Source organism: Panulirus ornatus, chromosome 24 (genome assembly GCF_036320965.1).
Source record: "Panulirus ornatus isolate Po-2019 chromosome 24, ASM3632096v1, whole genome shotgun sequence".
Taxonomy (NCBI): Eukaryota; Metazoa; Arthropoda; class Malacostraca; order Decapoda; family Palinuridae; genus Panulirus; species Panulirus ornatus.
This window is the reverse complement of record NC_092247.1, coordinates 7,450,567-7,466,070: the sequence shown is the minus strand read 5'-3', so window position 1 is coordinate 7,466,070 and position 15,504 is coordinate 7,450,567. Positions and strand designations below refer to the sequence as shown.

Here is a 15,504-nt window from a genome sequence, read left to right as displayed (position 1 = left end):
ATGCTCACTTTTAGTGTTGTGAATGTCAGTGAGGCAGTGATGAGAATACAATAAATAGTTATTTTCTTAGATTTGCTTTCATATCAAAAGAATTCAAATACAGTAACTTGTAGCAGGAATTTTCATTTTTGCAAAAGCATCTTTGGATGATTCATAGTGTGACAGGCAGCCTTGTTGCTTAACAGTAATGTCTTGGCTGTCACCTCTTCATTGCCAAACAAGTTAAGTGTATATATCCAGAGAGTTGTATTCATTATGTAAATAAATGTGTAAAGGTACAACCAGACATGTAAATTTATAGCATATTTTCAGATTTGCCAGGAGTACATAAACTGCACTTCCACTTTGTTGCTATGAAATTTACACTTCATATTGTTGGTTGTATGATTTTCTGATGGTACATGTGATGGAACAGTGATCCCTAAATAGATAATCATTGTTATTGTGATTATCTAGGTGTACAGAAAACTTCTTGTTGTGTTATATTGTCAAGCAGATTGGTACATCATCTTTCAGTGGCTTGAATTGCTTTTGTCTTATTTTTTAAACAGAATTTCTTGTGCTAGTGAGGTGGCATCAGGAATAGATGAACAATAGCCTAATTTGCATGCATCCACTTTATAACTGTCATGTATAGTGCACCAAAACCAAAGCCTATTATCTGTAGCCAAGGCCCACAGACTGTTGCATTGTTTGCATTAACCACTTAACATGTCCTGTTGCCCTCCTGAATATCCATGCCCCAATGCCCAAAAGCCTCCTTCACTCCATCCGTCAGTCTCCATCTTGGTTTCCCCTCTCCCCTCCCTTCCTCAACTTCTTAAATGTACATCTTCTCTTAAATGTACATCTTCTCTGTCAGTTTTTTACTTTGATCAACCTACTTCACATCACATAGTGTCCCCAGTCATTAAATTTTCAACACCCTCCCAACTGCATTCTTTTGCATTCAGGACCATAGACTCATACATACAACGTTGTCAGGACTACTATACCTTTGGACATCCATATGTGCCCTAACGGATGGTAACCTATCCTCTATCTCAAACTGCTATATCTTTCCTTTCATTTGCATTTTCTTGTTCAATTTTTCCCTAGCTCCTATTTCATTTACAGTACATTGTTGTGGAGCTTCACTCCCAATTTTCTTCATTTTCACCAATCTGCTGTCCTCTTTTCTCCCCTGTATTTCAATTTCCTTTATTAATGCTTACTAACTTCCTTAATTACTCAGTCTTTTCCCTTAACGTTACAAATACCTTGTCCCTTAACAGCAACTGAAACTTCAAGTAACGTATCTGATATAAATGATTTTGTTTATATTTTCATTTGATTTTGTTTCTCTAGTCCCTTATGATAATTGTGATAGTTCTCATTTTATCAATCTTAAGCAGTTTCAGCAATCCTTGGTATCCACCATTTTTGTTTATTTATTTATTATACTTAGTCGCTGTCTCCCGCGTTAGCGAGGTCATTTACCTCACAAGATCTCATTGTCCATACACATTGGTCTGAAAATATGAACATCAGTTACATCTTACCCCATGATTATGCCATTTCATGCTAGTACATTTTTAGGTAAGGATAGTCACCTTTGCATTATACATGTCAACAGTAGTAGTGTGGCAAAGTCTGAGGTATACTAATTTTTTTTGTGTTTGAGACGTGGCAACCTTATGCATCGCATGATTTCTATGTGGCCACTAGCAACTCAAGGATGGGCAGTTTTGATCATTGTTTCTTTCTGTATACCTCAAAGCCTTGGAACGCTTCACCATCTCATGCCTTTCCCACTTTCTGTGACCAGGAATTTTTTTACAATACAGATTATTCACTTCCTCCAAAATTTGTAAATACTTTTCCTTGTCTCTTTTTTTTTTTTTTTTTTTCCCTTTCATTTAACTTGCTTATATTTTAGTTAAGGCCCAGCCTTGATGTGGATTTATGTCTATGACTGGAGCCTTAAACTACAAAAAAAGTAAAAAAGACATGGGCAATACACCAGTGCTTTGTTGAAAGATGTAGGGTATTGTACCTCAAAGTGCAAGCTATTATTTGGTGTCCAGGAATAGGAAGAGGTGAGACAAGTGTTGGCAGTGCTGGTGCAGTTGGGCTTACAGGTTTCCTCTAAAAGTGGGTTATTGCTGGGCCTTTTGGAGTTGGTGCAGAAGGGAAGAGGCATTGCTAAGGTCCCAAGTTTGTGAAAGAGAGGCAGTTGCCAGATTTCTGTGTTTCTGTTACAAGAGGGAGGTTTTTGCTGAGTTCCCATGGTTGAGCTTCTGCAAAATCCTGGAGAGGTCCTACTGGTGAGGGAGAGAGCTGGATTTAAATGGGGCTGTTATTGACAATGGCAAGGCCCCATGGAGTTCCTGCCTTAGAGGAAGAATGAGCCAAAGTCATGGCAGCTGTACTGAAGTGCTGGAGTGTGCATTTCTGTCTGTAGCTAATGGAGAAAGTTGACTTGTTCATGCAGGTGGCCCATAGATATTTAGTTTACTTGGGTTACCCCAGGCTAAGGGTTTAAAGTGTGGGCGCTGCAACCAGGTTGTAATGGTGTCTTCTTTGTATCCTTTGATAATGCTCGTTGGTAGAAACCCATAAGTGGAGGATTTACCCTTTACAGCGAAAATTATGTTGGTTGCCTGTCAATATTAGTTCAAGTTAGTGACTGAATTAATGTCTGGATTTGTGTGGGATTCAGGGTTCTGTAAAGGTATGCTGGCAAATTTGCACAGTATATGTGTGTATATTTCTCTCTCTCTTTCTGGAGAAATAGTGTGAAATATAAGAGAATTTTTTATAATTTACTAAGGTCAGAATGAAAGTGGGTAACTATGTTTCAGAAAGCGAAATACGTCATCCCTGCCATACACTGTCACAACCCCTATAGCCTCCTCAGTGTTCATCCTGCATACAATATCATCCTATCTCTTGAAAGACTTTCTTTAGAAGAACAATTTATTTGACTTTAATTTTTTTCTGTTTTCAGCTTCTATTACTTTTGTGTTTGTATCTTGCTGTCGAAAAAAAATAAATGGCAAAAAATTCATACATATTTGACCTTTATTATTAGACTGTGGATAGTATGTAAATACAAGGAATGATCATTTTGTTATTGTTGTTTAGGAAAGAGAGATACAAGTTAGGGTAACTGGAGAAATTGAGTATACAGTCTGTAACTCCATCAGGTTGTGCTAAAAGGTTTGGAAGGACGGAAAGAAGGAAACGACTATGAAGGATTAGCAGGGTGGTCATGTTTTTCTCGTGCATTATGTAGCAACATTATTTAGCATAGACTGAATGAGTATACTAGGTTTCTGGTTTGATTTCAAACCAGTCCATAATCAAACCATCCCTCAAGTAGGAATGTTTGATTTGCAGTAATTAGATATAAATTCAACAATGGAAGTTTCATCCACTCATTGTTTTTGGGTCATAACACCATGACATTTTGTTTTCTGCTCACTGCAGCTGGGATGTTCGGGATCAAAATTCTTGAATTGTGCAATAAAATGAAATGTATAGGTATTAATGTATGTGGTGGCATCCCGTATATTGTTACCAGATGTTACTGTACATTGTTCAATCTGTGTGAAAATTTCAAGGAGACCCGTATGAGATCTGTCTCTTCCTGTTATATAATGAATTGTGAAGTTATGAAGCGTAAAATAATAGGCACTGGAGATGAAAACCAATAGAATTATATATTTTTTAAAGAAAACACACACTCACCATATACATATGGAGATATTTTGTATGACTGTTTGAGGATACCTGACATGCAGAGTATATAGTTAATATCAGAACTACCCAGGTGAAAGTATTAGCACTCTTAACAGCTCTCCCATTCCCACTCCTTTTCTTATACATGTACTTCCACCACATGCTTAGCTACTCCCTCTCGTATTTTATAACCTGCCTCCATTTATTAGCCATTAGTAGCTCTAATACTGAAACTTTTCTAGAGTGGTTGCAGTCAGACCATTGCTGTGTGTTTGCTAAACCACTTTCCTATATCTTGTGTTAACACTTTGACTGTTTTGTGGCTGTTGCATTAGATTCTGGCAATTGATCAACATTTCAGTTATCCTTTAAGATGTTGGAATCATACTGATTGGTTAAGCAGGGTTTCAGTACACTGTATATATCTGTTTATCTATGTATAGGTGTTACCAGACTTCACCTCCATGAAGTTACACCATGAATGAAAGTCATTTAAAAACACTATCATTGGGTGTACAGTCTTGTCAAAGAATTTATTACTCCAAAGGAGTTTCCCTGCTAGTGGAAGTAGCACAGCCTTGGGCTCTGAAAGCCTCTGGAAAGAGGTCTTCAATAATACCAGGACTAGTTCATTGAAAGAGATCTTAAGGATAGCAATAAACAAATAAGTATTAACAGGTGATGTCAGAATTCACCTCCTCAAAGTTAAACCAGAAGTTAAAAGTCACCTTTAGCAATGCTGTATCATTGTTAGTTAACTTGTTTTAATTGATTTATTACCTCTAGGGTTCAACAAGCCTAGTTGTAAGACCATGCAGCCAAACTAGATATTTGGTTACTCCTGTCTTGCAGGATACAATATGACTCTTGATATGAAGACATTTGAGGTAGGTTCAGGACAATGGGACTTGGCACCCACCAAAGCTTGTGTAGCATATGAGAATTACATCCGGATTATTAGGCACATGTAGGTAATATCATATAGTAATTAGTGACTCGCCCTTTGATAGAAGGTCTCTGACAGTGGGATAGTTGAAGCATTGGTGATGAAGAATGCTAGTGTTGAGGCAGTTATAGGGGTTGCAGGAAGAGAAACGCAGGTCATACCTGCCCCAGAGACTTTCCTCATCAGTCTGTATCCTAACCCAATGCGGGCAAAGACATTATGGTGGCAGACAGTAAGTCCATGTCAATGATACTTGTATTGATAAAGACGAAAATTATAAGTTTTGGATGGATATATTCTCGGCCTGTTCATTATTCCTCCAGTGGGTTGTAGGGAGAATATCGGCTGAATGTATCCTGTTTGGGTAACAAAGGAGGGACGGTGTAGACCCAGTGTCAGAAAAGGTAAACCACAGGCATTTCTAGCCAGATGGTCATCACTATTTGTTATTGCAACATGAGATGGAATCCAAAAGAAATGTTAAAAGACGTAACATATGTTGAATTAAAGGGAGACAACTCTGCTTAGGGGAAGAGAGGGCCTGAATGGCAGACTGGGAATCACATATGATCACACCATATATACTCTGAAGGAGGAGAAGAACAATATCTAATAGTCTATACAATTTACCGTAGGCAGGGCTTGACCAATTGGTAAGTCTACTACCAACTGTCGGGCTCTAAGTTAAGTGAAAAGAAAGCCCATCCTGGCTTTTCTTTGCCTCTAAGGAACTGTTGGTGTATATAGATGGTGTATGGTAAGGACTGATAAGGGAATCTGTCTATGGTCTCCAGAGGTATGAGTAAAGGAGACTGCTGGACTGGGAATCCTCCAGGGTGGAGGACAGTGATCAACGTGTACTAAAGGACATCAGTATTGTTGTACAGAACAAATTTCTTTAATGTGGGTGAGATCCTGGCCGAAGTAGAGGTCGAGGTGCATTTGGATTAAGGGGTTTTTAAAGACATGAGGATGATGATGGGCAAGGTGGGGAAAGTAAAGACATTTGACAATGGAGATAGGTATATTCTCTTAAAGGGAAGGAATATTGGGTTCAATGTGCTTGTTAACTATCCTAGTAGATGTGGAACATCCCAAAATAAATCTCAAGACTGTTTTGAAACTTTAAAAGGGAATATAGGGATTTTTAGAGGGACTGACATTGAACAGGGGAGGTCACTTGACAAAACGGGAGCCAAGAAAAAAGTGTATGAATGAGAAGGGAGAAATAATGTTTGGGGACAGTAACTTAAAAAGAATATCCCAATTTTAAAGCTTAGTCTAGTGTGCAAGCGAGAGCAAAGGGGATGGCATTTCTGAAAAGGGAGCAACGAGTGTGAGGAAGAAAGTCCCAAACTATTGTACGTGAAAATGAAATTGGATCAAGATTGGTGGTTGCTTAATTTGAAGCAGAGAGGAGTTGAGTGCTACAGCAAGTTTGATATGAGGCATCGAAATAAGTAGATTATCAAGATTATGGAAAGATATTCATTAAAATGACAAGCCAAGGAAGGAGCGAAGGAAAAAAAATTACAGAAAACTTTAAACACTAGTAGAAGAAACAGAAAACGGTAAACAAGCAGACGAAATCTTAGCAAGGAAAGACATTACTGTATCACGGTATCAGAAACGTAAGTAGTGTGACGGGCCAAAAGAGGTATATACGAATGCATATGAGGAGCCAGCTCATAACAAAAAAATAAGAGTTCAGATGCCACTTGGAGGAAATCATACTAGATATTGTTTATGTTAGAGAGAAAATTTGCCAAGAGATACTCTGATAATATTGGACCTCATACGTAGAAGCACGAAAGGTAAGTGGACATGGGATTTGGCCGTCTTAATTGAAACGTAAGAGAAATTTTTATGGGATTTTTTTTTACTTGTGGGTAATGAACTCCACTTGAGGGTACACAATGGTCTAATGATGAAGGTTCAAGGGCAACAACAAAGACTGTATCAAACGAAATTGAAAGCCCCAGTGGAGGCTGTCCTCAAGGTCTGGACCCAGGGGAAAAGAGTAGTGCACTTTGCTGCTGGCGTAAGGAATCCAAGAATGAGATGGGGCCGAAACTACCAAGTGTGACTGTTGGCAAGGTGGTGACTAGGGCCTGTGGCCAGCCTATTGCCTTCCTCCGCAACAAACCATGTATGTAGGCATGCATACTAGATTTGGATGCTTTCCATTTAGGAAACCCGTTAGAGCGTCTCCAATTCATCGTAAGATAAGTGATTTGCTAGAAAGACCATTGTATATCTTAGAGAAATATGATTGTGAAGAAGTAAACTTTAATGGAAAGAACTTTTGTTAGCTTCCTCCAAGGCAAGGTAACCAAAAACATAATCAGCCAATGGCTAAGTTACATACAAGATGTGATGTTCTATAAAAGGAATACTTCTGCATGTGATTTCAGGTTTTCTATAGTGCCTTTTGGAACCCCGCAAGCCATCACAACGCTGTACCTGCCGCAGCCTATCAATTGACGAGGCAAAACATATTACCTAATTCATTAATTCAGTACGCTAGTGAACATAAAGTCAAAAGAAGAGAATGCCTGCTTGACACTCCACCTGAAGTGCATCACAGGTGGAGAAAAATTGCCAACGAAGCCCTACGACAGAGCTCGCCAAGAAACCAACTAACAATTCTTGGTTACTGAAGTGGATGACTGCACTGTGGTGGGTGCCACGTTCCTCTCCCTAGCCCAGGTTGCTGTCTTTTATCTCTGTTTCACGTGCACGTGGGTTGGTAGTGTTTAAAAAAAAGAATACGTACTTTCCTTCCATCTTTCACCTAGCAGTTACTTCCTCGAGCTACGTACAATTCTTTGACTGTCTAAGTCTGTCACAGGACATTGTAATTACGCATATATGCTATGAGATCCTCCATGCTGGGGATTTCAATATCAACCGCAAAGAATGACCTTTTCCATAGTCATGGAAACCCACCTTAGTTCTCATTTTCTTAAGTTCTAGGAATCCCATTCTCTTTTTTTAAGATTGTCAGCCCAGACTTGCGGTGCAAAGTATCTTTTGTATGACCAACCTCAGGTCCTCTCATGATATTGAAGTTTGGCTTGATAACCCTTTTGGTCGTTCCCGTCGGCCATACCTTTGTATGTAATTAAGTCTAATGTATCTCAGTGGTATTTTTTCAACTTTTTTTGGCCTTTCTTGGTGCGTTGAGTCACTTTCCTTAGCACCTGTTTAGTGGATCCTTATATATATATATATATATATATATATATATATATATATATATATATATATATATATATATATATACACACACACACAAGTTACATGCTTTTTTCCCATCTGTCAGGAGACTGTACAAGATAGAAAAATGATGATCTAGAAAGGTTAGTGGAATTTAGTTGCTTTCTTATCCCTCCGGTGGATCAACAGTGCCATAAATTGTAATATTTTCTCCATTACATGAGTTCACAAATCTTATTCTTAATAGAAACAGAACCGATCCCATAAGGATTACGACGAGGTGCGTGAATTAATTTAATCAGGCCATCACGGGACTCAAAACTGGGACGTCAATTACGTAATCCATCAGCTGTACTCAAGAGAGAAATCTCGTACTTTATTTTTTCTCAAACTTAATCAATTAATTACATCCCTTTCTGAAATCAAAATATAGACGTTATCATACACATGAAATACAAATTTTTCATTACATTTTTTCATACTCGATAAATTGTTCATTGGTTAGTATAGATTCTCGCTTGAATTCGTGGTAATACCTGGGTCTGTGCTGGAACAGCTGCCGCATTTGCCCTTTGCTCGGACGGCGGCGCCATATTAAAGGTAAGTGGTAGGACATCTTGCGTTTAAATGTTGTTATTTGGCTACTGTGAGTGGTAGAAACCATCCCCTAGTATATGTGGTGTAGTCTAGTTACTGCAAAGTGTTCAGAATAAGCGATAAGGACCGGTTTTACGTTGTTACTATTGGTTGTCTGCTATTGGATACGAGGCCGGTACATAGAGATCAAGGAAGTTATTTGCAATTGCATAAAATGAAGATATTCTTTGGAATTAAGGAAGTCTGAAAGCACGATTGAATGCAGTAGGATGGTTTAAAGTATATAAGTACTTTGAAAAACAGAATGTTGCGACAAAAATGTTATGTAATTAATCTGCTGGGATCATGGAGAAAGTGTTCTTAGGGGTACCATTGTAACTACCTTGTAAACCATCGCTGGTTTGTTCACTAATGTAGGATCGTAAGGATTAAAACGAAGCATTCGTATCCTTATATTACAATTCTAATTGTTATTTTTGCACAGGACTGGTTTTAGGCGTGAATGCACGCATGGGAATCTTGCATGATTGTTGGTGATTATGGTCCGTTTTTAGTGTAGCTCTGCATCATTGTTAGCATTGGATAATGAACAATTTTGATTAGTGCTTGTGTGAGTAACAAGGGTAGGAGTTGGGTTGGTGGGAAACCCTTCCCACCTTTTATCACTTTTCAATCCAGTTGCAGGGAAAAAAAAACAATCAAGGATTGCTTTTTGGTCACTCACTCCCTGATGTGAATGCTGGTGATTGTAACCTAGATGAGAAGGGAGAGATAATGAGTTTAGAGGAATCTGGATGCGCTGGCCAAAAATGAAACATTATTTGCGGTTACATCGGAAATTCTGTCAGTCATTTTTGATACTGATAATACTTTATTTTCCACTGTCATAATTTGCATGTTACTGGTTGTAAATAAAACGTTTTCTTCCAGAGATCAAGATGTTTAACAGCCTTTGGGAGACCGCAAAAAACTCTCCATTTAATCGGCCTATTGAGGCACACTGTGATGCACCAAATAAGCAACTTGTAGCAAGAAGGAACATTTCTGCAGCTAATGCAGGTATGTATTGGACATTTGTTTTAAATGCATCAAAATTCATCTTTCCATTTCCTACTGTAAGGCATGAGGGCAACCATCAAAACGTAAACCACCTTGTATAAGATCATATCCCTCTCGTGCCACTTGATTTAATGATTCAGATCTTGTTTGTACTGTCAGAGCAATAATTGTATCACTTTTTAGTGTCACTAAGTTTTCTTTGCTAGCATTGTTAGGTTTGTGATATGGTACCAGTATCAGATTTTGTAGATTTTAGCGTGTTGGCCATTGTTATTACATCACTCGAGGAATTTCATTCTTACAGCAGATAGTGATAATTTTTTGATATGAATTGTAGGGGAGGCTTTACAAGTTATTTCAATTTAATTGCAGATTAGTGTCAAGAAACTGAATTATTTTAAGTGTGAGCTAGACTTGTGGCTAAAGAGATGGAATTTTACTGTCCATTTGTGACTGATTAATGATTTAAACTTTTTATAAATGCTAGTTATTAGGTAAATATGTACAATAGTATATGTATATATCAATCATTCACTTATTAGGTTTTATGTAGGGAGGGGATGTGTAAGGCATTGATGAGTTACTTAGAGGAGATTTTGCTCAGGTGGTGACTTGTTTTGGATTGTTTTTCAGTAAAGTTTGGGTTTAATAATACTACAGGTTAGGTTCATTATGGATGAGTTAAAAGAGTTGACAGAAGGATAGCTTTTGAATTTATCACAATTGCAGGTTGTGATTGGTGTAAATTTGAAATTTGCGAGACTGAGATGAATTGATGATATTAAGACGTTTATTGAATTCGACAAAATACATAGCTAATGTATTACAGATATTGTGCAGCTGGATGGTTACATTAGTGAGGTACACCTAGGTAGTCAGGGTGGCAGATATACAGGAATGTTTACAGAATTAAGTGCTTTATTTTACACAATATGCAGTTAATTGAACATTCTGATTAATCGTTAAAGTAATTTGGAGTGTAGAGAAAGTGAGGAATGAGGATGTTAGGTTATGGAGAGGGGGGGGGTTAGATAAAAGCAGGTTAGCAAGGTAAACCCAGGTCATTCAGGGACTCTGCTTTTGCCACCTTGTGGCTTGGGGCAGGGCCTAAGTTTTAAAAGGTTAATTCCCCAAAATTTGTGCATGCTTCCATGCATTTGATTGACACCATGCAGTTAGAGGTAATAATGATGAAGAAATTTGAGCAAGAATAGCCAGAACAGATGAAAGGAATAATGGCATTTATTATAGAAACCATACAGGCACCATAATGCTGATAGAGTATTATTGATAAAACTGTTACTCTGTAAAAAAGAGGCATCTGGATATTATTTACATATGATGCTCTGAGAATTTTGATAAAAGATTTTGTTTTCAGTGATGATTATGCTCCAAAGATTTAATTTGTGTAATCCAGTTTGAATTATAGAAGTATTATAAGTCATTGAATTATTTGGTGTATGCGTATCATTCAAGATATGTTGCCTTATTTGACGAATTTTTGTGTTACTCCTTGCAAAAACATTAATACATTTAATTACTATCCTTCTTACAGAAGAGATCAGTTGTGAATATGGATCCTCCAAATATTATGCCCTTTGTGGTTTTGGAGGACTCTTGAGTTGTGGTATCACTCACACAGCAGTGGTACCTCTTGATTTAGTAAAATGCAGAATTCAGGTTGATCCAGGAAAGTACAAAGGAATATTCAATGGATTCAAGGTGAGTTTAATTAATCAGCTTTTTAAGAGCAGTGTAACTGCATTGGTGATGTTCATGTTTTCATTTCACATATTACAAGAAATTTTTTATTATAATTTTTGCTGTTTTATGATAAGAATGGTTTAGAATAATAGACGAATTAGATGAATATGAAATTTGATGAAAGAGGTGCCAGTCATTGCTCAAGAGCATGTTTTTGAGAAGCATGTTCTTGTGGTAGTTAGTTCTGAAATATTGAAGAGCGGTGATTTGGTGGCAGTAAGCAAAGTTGGCATGCTTAAAATCATGTGCTGTAATAACTGTTAATTATCTTCATGTATGTTGATATAGTATATGGAAGGCTAGAATTTGTTTTGATAAGATGTGTAGATCAATAAAAAAGGTAGTAAAACTGTAAAATGATTATGAATTTTGAAGCTCAGGCTCACTGGTATGCTGTGTTTACAGGTATTCTTGGGATAAAATCTGCTCCTGATATACAGAAATTAAGGTATAATGGTCTTTTAGCATAATGATAATCAAGCTCATTACCTAAGAGTAATGAAATTATTCTTGATTTTCACTTTACTTAACCTCACAGGTATCCGTTAGGGAAGAAGGTGTTCGTAGTTTAGCCAAGGGCTGGGCTCCTACCTGTATTGGTTACTCAATGCAAGGTATCTGCAAGTTTGGTTTTTATGAGGTGTTCAAGATACTCTACAGTAACCTTCTTGGTGAGGAGAATTCCTATCTTTACCGAACATCCCTATACTTGGCTGCATCAGCTTCAGCTGAGTTCTTTGCTGATATTGCACTTTCTCCAATGGAAGCTGTAAAGGTATGAATAATTGTTCTGCAAATCATTGTTATTCAGTGCAACAAAGAAAACATACTGAGAGAGCAGTGTAAAAGGGGTTGAAGGGGATTGTGGTATAAGTGATGTAGCTATTAATTCAATAGTTGAAAGTCAAGTGAGAACCTCTGGTATAAGGAAGAAGGGGGAGGAACTGAATAGAAAGTGTAGTGGTAATGCTTGTAATGATAGGAAAAGCTTGGGACCTAGGTGGAATGATGTGCCTGATAATTGGATGAAGGTAGTAATTTTCTATTATTTAAAGAGAATTGTAAGATTTAATTCCTTCAGAAGGGCAGATTATTTTGTAATTTCCCTTAGGATCTGAATTTTCATCTGCATTTCATTTTTCATCTTTCATTTCATTTTCATCTGCATCTGCATTAAAGAACAGATTTTAAGATCCATTTGAAATGCTCTACAAAAACTAAACGTCTGTGTGGGGCAATTCAAATGGATTTTGATATTTAGAGTTGTTCTTAGGCCTTTAGATTTGCATGATTCAGCTGCCTTTGTATATATAATCAGTGTGTACCCAGTGCCCTTGACATGAGTGTCCCTCATATGTAACTCCCCTTGCTTAGAGATTTGTTTATTCAAATATTGCATTAAGAATCTCTTTTCATGGTCTCCTTCCATGTACAAATGAGAGAGGATTTTGTCATCTGGATTATATTTGTTTGCTTACACTGCATAGTTAGTTGGGCGAACAGGTTTTCTTTCTACCACAGTTACCACATTTAAAAGGTGCTTATAATTGCAGAGTTGGATGAAGTGCAATAACATGAAAAATTAGAAATTTTAGGAGCAAATTTTACATTATTTGAAATGCAAACGAAGGAATTTGTAAAGTATGTGTGCAAAATTGTGGAAGGCTTATTCCCCCAACACAATTAATGATTATAGTTAAGCAACTCCGATAAAAGACTTTGCCAGAATAACACCTAAGTTCAGAGATGTCATAAGTAAATGATAGAACTCCAAATTGTTCAGTCCAGTCTTTACAAGTTTTAGAATTCTTGTATTTCTGATTAGAAAATTCAGGAACTGAAACTGTACAGTGAACCTAATCGTCAACAACAAGAGGTGCATCTTCCTGTCCTGAACGGTTCTGACACTATATTTTGAAAAAGATAACCCCAGTTAATGATATGGTTAAAGACTCCAGGCTTGCTTTTTGCTCTCTTTCCTTTTTGAGAATCCATGCTAATAACTGAAATACATTTTTCAGGTGCGTATCCAGACTCAGCCTGGTTTTGTATCAACCTTGCGTGCTGGAGCCCCAGTAATCTATGGCCAGGAAGGATTATGGGGATTCTACAAGGGTGTTGTCCCACTATGGTGCCGACAGATTCCCTACACTATGATGAAGTTTGCCTGTTTTGAACGTACTGTAGAGGCACTCTACCAATATGTTGTGCCTAAGCCTCGTGATCAGTGCACCAAATCAGAGCAGTTGGTGGTAACCTTTGCTGCTGGTTATATTGCTGGTGTATTTTGTGCCATCGTTTCTCACCCTGCTGACACCATTGTTTCAAAACTGAACCAGGATAAGGGTTCCACAGCTGTAGGTGTTGCCAAGCAACTTGGCATGAAAGGTGAGGATATGTTTTTTATTTGCACTAAATTATCATAGTGTAACTTAGTGTACTTGAAAGTACTTGGATGATTGCAAGTTATAGATTTATAATGGGGTTATTGGATATACAAGAAAACCTTTATAATTTTTTTTTTTTCCAAGTGTAGGAGGGTAACACCAAGAATAGACAAAAAGACAGACCCCATTTGTTCACATCCACTCTCAGGTTTCATATATAATGCATTGAAACCAGATCCCCCTCTCCATAGCTAAGCCATGCTGACCTTTTTGTGGTTTACACTGATCATTTCAAATCTCTAATTCATCACTTTGTTCATATATACCACATCACTTTACAGTATCCCATGCATGCCTATTACCCTCCTGCATTGCATGTTCAGGCCCGAACCTTTTGAATCATATTTCATTCCTTCCTACCATCTCTATCCTTCTCTTTCTGTTTCTTGACTTTTGACACATGCTGTGCTAAGGTAGGAGAGCCCATTAGTTACGTATGTTAAGAATTCACTTTCTATTTATTGAAATAGCATCAGAGACGTACTAACAATAGCCTCATTTGCATGCATCCAATCTCTTTTATAACTTGCTGAAACCAGAACTTTCTGTTCACTTCCATGCCCAAAACACTTCTTAAATGTTTATCTTTATTCCTAGGTTTAGTACCCTTGATAGCTATATGTACCTGATCCACCCCATGTTATTGGAGATGGAGGAAATTACAGATATAGAATTAGAGAATCCTTTCCATGTGATTATTCGATATTCATTGTGCCCACAGGTTTGTGGAAAGGTCTCTTCCCACGTATCATCATGATTGGTACTCTGACTGCTCTACAGTGGTTCATCTATGATGCTGTCAAAGTTGCTCTCAAGCTGCCCCGCCCACCACCACCATCAATGCCTGAATCTCTCAGGTTGAAGCTGGAAGCTAAACAAGCCTAAGATGTTTCCCTCAGCATTCCGTACTCTGAACTTGTATTGAGAATTCTGTCTTACAATTCAACTCAAAATCATTAGAAGAATACCTCGATAAATTATAAACTGTAGGTACCCAGTAGATGCTGTCTATAGGGAATTGTTTGACTCAACAAAACCTTATTTCAGTTGTTCAAGGCTTGGGTCCAAGCATGGTTTTTTATTCTGGATAATATCTCCTCTGCAGTGAAAACAGCTATTCTGCAGAATACATTGTTCATGTTACTTTTGTCAAGTAGCATGCTTGCTTAGAACGAAAATTTAGCTTATTTTTATCTTAAACTGTATTTATACATGTTTCTCAGTGTAACAGATGTAAATAGTAAGATAAAATGTATAAACTTAAATAAAGAAAAATTAAAGTTTACATGTATTTGCTTTCAAAAATTTGAAGGACTTTAAAAATACCATATCTCTTAAGAGTGGCCTTTGTGACACCAACTCTAGGAATTCCAAAATCCTCTCAGGTGTTCTAAACATTGGCAAAATTCCCTTCCATGCAATGGCACTTTTAAAGTTATTGTGATCTACAAAATGACACCAGTGTTCATGAAATTTGATGTTCAGCAGGGTGTTTACGTGGAATCCAAGTGCTCCCGCAGGCCACTACTGTTTTGAACCATTAAATTTGGTATGATCAAAAGACCTTGATAAGCTAGGTATCAGGAGAGAACACCCTTGAAAAGACTCCGTGGTATCTCTCTGCTGACATTTTTCTATTGACACTTCTATTGAAAAGTCAATTGAATCTTCATTCAATGCGTATTCACTTATAAGACTACAATGAATGCGATATTACCCAGTAAAGGATGAATGTTGATTCATACATAA

The 15,504-nt window shown here is 37.4% G+C and overlaps 1 protein-coding gene across 1 annotated transcript; it reads left to right on the top strand.

Annotated features, from left to right (window-relative positions):
• Window positions 1-8,348: 8,348 nt before the first annotated feature.
• LOC139757070 (solute carrier family 25 member 3-like) lies at window positions 8,349-15,040 on the top strand. The gene is made up of 6 exons (XM_071677114.1): window positions 8,349-8,488; window positions 9,416-9,544; window positions 11,100-11,266; window positions 11,847-12,083; window positions 13,330-13,696; window positions 14,477-15,040. The coding sequence occupies exons 2-6, from the start codon at window positions 9,424-9,426 to the stop codon at window positions 14,638-14,640; spliced, it is 1,056 nt and encodes a 351-aa protein (XP_071533215.1). The 5' UTR covers window positions 8,349-8,488; window positions 9,416-9,423; the 3' UTR covers window positions 14,641-15,040.
• The last annotated feature ends 464 nt before the right edge of the window (window positions 15,041-15,504 follow it).